Genomic DNA, 7,552 nt, shown 5'->3' on the forward strand with positions numbered 1-7,552 from the left:
ATAAATGTGTTTTAAGAGGGTGCCTGCATTTCCAGTAGTCTCTGGCTGACAAACAGCAACGCGGCTGCTTTTTACAGCCAGGTGTTATGTGGGCACCTTTCTCAGTTCTGGTGCTCTCTGCAGGGGGGGGTCCAGCTTGGAGTTTAGACCCCAGAGTTCTCAGTGGGAACCCCCCACAGCTAAGATATCCCTCCAGACCTTCAGCTGTTGTCTGTGGGAGCCCAGCCAGCCCTCTAGCACCTCCACCCTTCCTACCAGTCTCTGTGTGGTCTCCACTTTCCACCCTTGGTTATCAGGGTTCTCTCCAGCTGGTCTTCAGTTGACTTTTCAGGGTATATTTTCTATATTTTGGTTGTATTTCCAGTTTCATCCTGGAAGAGTGTCAGTGTAGCTTCCACTTACTCCACTGCCATTTTTAATCAGAGCCTTTTATGTGAGTTATATTTGCCATTAAAATGTTTATACATTAAAGAAATATTTAGTGAGCGTGGTACCATGTACATGATTCTATGTGACAGGGATTCTGCCTTCCAGTAGGGGAGCTAAGATATACACAGACAGCTAAAACATCAATTAGTGAGTAGTAAGAGTCATAGAAGAGAGATACCAATCAAATCAGAGATGTTCAAGGAATACCTTTTGAATGAAGTGACATTTGAGTGGAACCTTGGGAAATGTGTCTAAAACCATTCTAGAGCACCACAACCAATCATTCGTCATTGTTCTTTCCACTGTGTGGGGCAAAAGTAGGTTTATAGTTGTTTGTATGGAAAATACTGTAATAATCCCATATAATGAAAAGGTAATATGCAAATTGACCATCACATCATCACAAAGATGGCGGCGCCCGCAGCAGGGGCAGGGCCAGTCACTCTGCACACCTGCCACCGGAATCCCCTCAGCCCCGCTGGGGGCCTCGGGTCCTCCTGCGCCCCCCACTGACTGAAGCTCAGGCAAGCTGCAGATGGTGGTGGCTGATGCCCAGGGCCAGCCCGAGGCGCAGGTAAGCCTCAGATGACAGCTGCCCAACCGCCCAGGGCCAGCCTGAGGCACAGGCAAGCCGCCGATGGTGGCTGCCCAGCCGCCCAGGGCCGCCCAAGGCTCAGGTAACCAGGGCCGGCCGAGGCTTGCGCTGCCAGCAGTGGCAGCAGCAGAGGTGTGATGGGGGCGTCGCCTTCCCCTGATCGCCAGGTTGCCTCCCACCCCTGAGGGCTCCCGGACTGTGAGAGGGGGCAGGCTGGGCTGAGGGACCCCCCCACGCCCATCCAGTGCATGAATTTTCATGCACCGGGCCTCTAGTTAATAAATAATAATACAAGTATAAACTCTGTGTTTCACATACTCACCACTGTAAACCTACTTTGGTTCCACCCTGTAGTATTCCAGTGTTCTGGATAAGACCCCTGCATCTTCTGGTGGAAGAAATAACTGTTGGAGAAGATTGAGCCTCAAAAACATTCCCAAGACAATGATAATGTATGACATAATGGATTATGCAGAGTCTAGAGTAATCTCAAGACGTCTGCGAAAAGAAATGAAGTACCTATTACAGAAACCACGAACAGAAGAGATGCATCAAAACCAGCTGCGGATTATTACCCAAGCTAGGTAAAAGTGACCCCTCACTAGGGTTATGATACTAGAGACATTTCTGAAAATGTTCATCTTCTGCCAAATAGTTCACAGAATGTAATAACAGGGTTGAGGCAGATTGCTCAAAATTTATGCAACTTTGTAAACATAGCACCAACAAAAAGGACAATTGCTACCTGGGGAGGTAACTTGTATCACCAGACAGGCAGTTTAGGATGGCTGGAGGCCACCACAGCAAATATAAAAATGTAGGGTAGAGATGCTGGCAACTCTTTAATTAGAGCAAGCAGTGGGTATCAAGAGAGTGCAGATAGAAGTGGAGCCTTGGGCCAGAGTGGTTGCCTTTTAAGTGGACATGAGAGTCAGTGCAACTTGCCAAGAACCGAGAGCCACCCAAGGTGGGGAATAGGGTGGAGGACAGTAAGGGTGGACTGTGGGGGTGGGGTGCCTCTCTGGGGAGAGAGCCCTAGTGCAGGTGCTAACTGTTGTTTTTATAAATACATCCAGAAGGGCTCCCATTGCCCATGCTGCACAGAGCTCAGGACTTTTTCCTTTCTGCTGAAGGTTATAATTCTGCTCTTGCTACTCTGCCTCGCCTTGCTGAAGATAAATTGCATATAAATCACAGTGACATTATTCCCTTCTTTACCAATAGCATGTGAGCCAATTCACATTATAGAAATGCATGTTGTAGCGAAATGGACTGTATTATGATCTGAACAACATGAACAGAATATGCCTACTCCAATTATATCTTTTTTCCTTCCATTACCAACTCTCACCTAACCCATCTTGTTTACAGATTAAGCTTTCTTTCTTAAGAAAAAGATAATAAGACTGAAGAGGACCTATTGGTAGTCCATTTTCACACTGTCATATTTGAAATGAAAAATACTCCTTTAGTACCTGAAGAAAACACTGGTGACCCATTGTCACACAAACATGCTGGGTTTTGTTGTTTTGTGGGTGTGTGTTTTTTTCAGTAGAGATGAGTGGTGCTGACCCAATAACATAATTTAGCCCATTTATTTTTATGATCAAGACTATACATTTGCCAGACAGATGGCCTGGTTTAGGGCACAGTCTGTCATCATAAAATAGATTTCCTCTCACTCATCCATGTAAGCACTGAATACAGAACTTAACCCTATTACCACCAATGTGAAATAAATGATGTAATTTTCTCTGCCACCATATATAACCCTAGACTTCTAGCTGTTTGGACTCATGCTACTGATTATCCAAGAATGAGTTGCTTTAAAGAACCAAATAAGCCAAAGCCGGTTTGGCTCAGTGGATAGAGCGTCGGCCTGCGGACTGAAGGGTCCCAGGTTCGATTCCAGTCAAGGGCATGTACCTGGGTTGCAGGCATATCCCCAGTGGGAGATGTACAGGAGGCAGCTGATCGATGTTTCTCTCTCATCGATGTTTCTAACTCTCTCTCTCTCTCCCTTCCTCTCTGTAAAAAATCAATAAAATATATTTAAAAATAAAAATAAAGAACCAAATAAGTAGCCAAATTCTAAATCAATTAAAGAGGGGAAAGGACTTTCTTAAAGGCTTTTTCAAATGTAGTCTTAGTTTGGGATCTCCCAGAAGCAAACAATGAGACAAGGATTTGAGTATGAGTAGTTTATTGGGGGGTGGGGGGTGGGGGCGGGGTTATCCCAGGAACTACTGATAAGAGCGGGGTAGAGAAGTGAAATGGGGAAGGGCAGGCAGACAAAACAGTGTGTTGTTAGCAAGCAAGCTACCACTGTGGGTAACGAGCTGAATCTCTCCTGGGAATATCTGAGCCAGTACAGAACATGCAACTCAAGTTATCCCACATGGGGCAAAGGAGTTGGGATATTTGTACACCAATGGCCATCAGTCATTGGTTAAGGATTGCTTAGGAGAGGCGGTATTAATTCTCAGGCAATTTCCCCGAACATGGCTTCTTGTTTTCACGAGAAAGCTCGCAGGCTGAGTGAGATCAGTGCTAGCAGTTGGAAGTTGGGGCTGTGTGCCCTGCAGTGGTAAAGCCAGGGGACTACGGGCATAGTACAAACTATGTCTGAGCCCAACGCTGATTTAAAAAGTTTGTGTGTGTTTTTTCAGCTATTATGAAATTTAATACTTTTTTGTGTTAGTATACGGTTAAAAAAATATTCAAATGGCTACTACACAGTATTTTCCAGGAAAACTGATTTTCAATTGATAACCACGTTTTATAATTTTTATCATTATCACCAATGTCATTGTGGCAGATAAAGAACTGTGCTATGTAACTCAAGTAGAAATGATAACTTTGGCCTAAAAATATATATGCAGTATTGCTGCAAATACTGAGATCTATGATATATTTGCTAGAGGATGCTTTAATAAAATTTGGAACTTGCTGTATGTTTAACTTTTATTTTGTACAATTTTTCTGCCTGCAATACAAATATTTCCTAGGTACTTACCTCTGTTGAGTAGCCAATGTTTTTATCGGCCCTCCCAACAGCAAGTTCAATTTAAACATCTGGGTCGTCGATCCAAGCAAGCGAAAATGAAAAATGAAAAAATGAAAAAAGCTTATCAGAAGGAGAAAAAAGCAAGCACTTCTGTGAAGACTGTAAGTTTAACTTGTACTGAATTCATTGTTTTGGGCAATATGCAAACTGCAAGTAATTCTACTTCTATGAGTAGAATTTTTCTAATCTACATGTTCAAGGCTGAAAACCCTTTGTTATATCCTTTGGATAGTATAAAGCTACATTTCTCTTGGTAACACATATTTTTGAAATTCTTAAACCTGATTAATACCAGTCATTCAGGCTTCACATCAGCATGAGCTGGCAAAAAAAACCCAAAAACCCTCTATATATTGACACTGATGAGTCAGCACATCTTTAATGGTGCTTTTCTCAGAGTGGAAGTCATTTCTATATGAACTTCTTAAAAGCTATAGTGTGACTCTAATGAACAAAATAAACTGATGAACAAAATAGAAACAGAGGCGTGCATACATGGAACAGACTGACAGCTGTCAGAGGGGGGAGGAGTGTGGGGACTGGGTGAAAGAAGGTGAAGAGATTGGCCAAAGAACATATATGCATAGCCCATAGACACAGACACCAGTGTGGTGTTGGCCAGAGGGAAGAGGGTTAGGGGCTGGGTGGAGGGGCTAGGTGGGAGTTGGGGGTGAGGAAGTGATAGGGACATAGTGTTATCAATAAAAATAAAGTTAAAAAAGCTATACTGCCCGGCCAGTATGGCTCAGTGGTTGAGCATAGACCTGAGCATAGACCTATGAACCAGGAGGTCACAGTTCAATGCCCAGGTTGCAGGCTCCATTCCCAGTGTGGGACATGCAAGAGGCAGCCGATCAGTGATTCTCTCTCCTCATTGATGTTTCCATCTCTCTCCCTCTCCATTCCTCTCTGAAACCAATAAAACATATTTTAAAAATAAAAAAGCTATACTGTGTAAATTCTGCCTCAGTATACTCCTACATCATAGGAATATTTATAATTCACATGTATTCATGTATTGCTTTGCAATTTTTTAATATGTTATACATTTATTGAGATGAGGCTAAGTGCAAAAAGTCAATTATAAAAACAAAGTAATAAAAAGCAAATATAACACTTTCTGCTTTCATTTATAATTCTACCTAGGAACCTCTGATAGACAGACCAGATACAAAGCAACAACGAAGGGTTGTCTTCTCTGCCCCAAGTTTTGATATTGTGAAATATAAAGTACCCCTGTCAGATGAGAAATTGGAAGACAAAGAACCATTTTTCTGGAGTCAAAAATTGTATGTTCATCGTTATCCACCATTTTAATGCACACCTAATTGGAAAAAAACTAAGTGATTTAATAAATTGCTTGTCTGTCTATAAATGATGAATATGAATACCAAAGGGAAAAAATATAAACAAGGCCTCAGTATGCTCTCTGAACCAAATGTGCGACAGATTTTTAAGTCCTTTTTGTATTACCATGGGTGCAAATATTTTTTACTGGCAGAAGTTTAAGTTGAATAAATTATTTCAACTAGATGCCCTCAAACTAACAATATACAATTTTGTTCAAGAAATGGTGCATATATGAATCCCTAGCACTTTTATTCAATTTTGACTTTCCTTCATTTTTAAAAATATCTGAACAGGCCATGCTTAGCATAAATATTAGAATTCACAGAATAAAAGGCTGCTAGGGAGTCAGCCTTCAGTGTCTTTTTTCAGTAGCATTTTGTTTTTACAGAACAGCTTGTGATTGACCTATTCTCAATTATAATAAAATTAATAATGCATTTGTTGCTACTGTCAGTGTGACATAGCATACCTAATCATTATTGAGCATTGCAAGCAGTTGGGACAGAATGTTGCATCTGCTTTCATGTTGCACTTTGGATATTTTTCAAGTATGAAGACTATTTTCAGTAGTATTTATCAATTTCCTATTGAATTGATAAATACTCATGCCTGATATAGTGTGAAGTATTGATCTTTTGTGATCCAGGCTATTGGATTATATCAAATCTTACCAGAGGCTGTGATAATTAAACAAAGGGCATTATTTATTTAACTTTAAATATACAATCTTTTAGCCGAAACCGGTTTGGCTCAGTGGATAGAGTGTCGGCCTGCGGACTGAAAGGTCCCAGGTTCGATTCTGGTCAAGGGCATGTACCTGGGTTGCGGGCACATCCCCAGTGGGAGATGTGCAGGAGGCAGCTGGTCGATGTTTCTCTCTCATCGATGTTTCTAACTCTCTATCTCTCTCCCTTCCTCTCTGTAAAAAATCAATAAAATATATATTTTTTTAAAAATACAATCTTTTATTTTGTTCAACATTTAAAATGTGGAGGTTGATTGCTGCTTTAACTCAGGCAAAGCAGCCTATAAATGGATCTCATTCTCTGCTAAAACACTCCCTTAAATGATAAAGAATATTGGAGTAAATGTGTATGATTCCCACTAGAATATATTTAACACAAATGTGTACTCTTTTGGGGGGGGAGTTCATTTATTAAAGCTGGGGACAGCCCTAACCGGTTTGGCTCAGTGGATAGAGCGTCGGCCTGCGGACTGAAGGGTCCCAGGTTCGAGTCTGGTCAAGGGCATGTACCTTGGTTGCGGGCACATCCCCAGTAGGGGGTGTGCAGGAGGCAGCTGATCGATGTTTCTCTCTCATCAATGTTTCTAACTATCCCTCTCCCTCTCTGTAAAAGATCAATAAAATATATTTTTAAAAAAGCTGGGGACAGTGAAACAAGGGAGGGCTTAGCATAGAAAAAGCAAAGGAGACCCTCAGCAGGGTTGCTTTGGCTCACTGGGAAGTCAGAGAAAAGGGGGCCTTGGAGACAGGTTCAGGGGTTTAGCCCAGGAGGAGCTGCTGCCACCCATTGCTCCCCTGGTTGCAAGTCTTGTGGAGACCCTTAGGGTTTAGGAGATGCATGCCTGTGGAGGAAGAATAGAGGGGAAGGGAAAGGCGCAGGCATGCTCCCAGGAGGGAGAGCACTAAACATGTACTTTTCAATATTAATATATTCTCATTTGATCTCCAAAAATGGGACAGATAATCCCCTTGTTTTCAGAGTTTGTACTGGACACTGGTTCAATAGAAAACACATACTTACCTAATGAATCATGTTTATTCTCATTTGTTAAATTATGAAACAGTTCCTATTTCAATCAAATGCATATCAGATTCAGTCAACCCATAGTATGTGCAAAAACAAAGCTAAGGGAGATTTAGGGTAACAAGATGAAGGAAAAGGACAAAGGAAGGACAGGCTCTTTACGTTTAAGGGCAGCCACTTCTCTTATTAGCTATGACTTTGTCCTGTCATAATGTCTAGCTGCAAGGGAGGCTAGGAAATGTACTCTCTTTTTGGGCAGTTGTGTACCATACTAAAATTCAGTTGTTATAAAAGAAAGTGATGATCAATATTAAGACATAACTAGCATTAAAAAAAAGACAT

The 7,552-nt window shown here is 41.7% G+C and overlaps 1 protein-coding gene across 2 annotated transcripts in view; it reads left to right on the plus strand.

The window, feature by feature from the left end:
* The window catches only part of CUNHXorf58 (chromosome unknown CXorf58 homolog), a 41,422-nt gene extending 35,159 nt beyond the window's left edge, over nucleotides 1–6,263 (plus strand). For both annotated transcript variants that reach the window (XM_006085627.3, XM_014453041.2), the window contains 3 exons: nucleotides 1,379–1,608; nucleotides 4,033–4,192; nucleotides 5,238–6,263. In XM_006085627.3, the coding sequence (XP_006085689.1) occupies nucleotides 1,379–1,608; nucleotides 4,033–4,192; nucleotides 5,238–5,408 (561 nt within the window). In that variant the 3' untranslated portion in view covers nucleotides 5,409–6,263. The remainder of the gene's footprint in view (nucleotides 1–1,378; nucleotides 1,609–4,032; nucleotides 4,193–5,237) is intronic.
* Nucleotides 6,264–7,552: the final 1,289 nt, after the last annotated feature.

The sequence above is a fragment of the Myotis lucifugus genome, unplaced genomic scaffold (genome assembly GCF_000147115.1).
Source record: "Myotis lucifugus unplaced genomic scaffold, Myoluc2.0 scaffold_20, whole genome shotgun sequence".
Lineage (NCBI taxonomy): Eukaryota > Metazoa > Chordata > Mammalia > Chiroptera > Vespertilionidae > Myotis > Myotis lucifugus.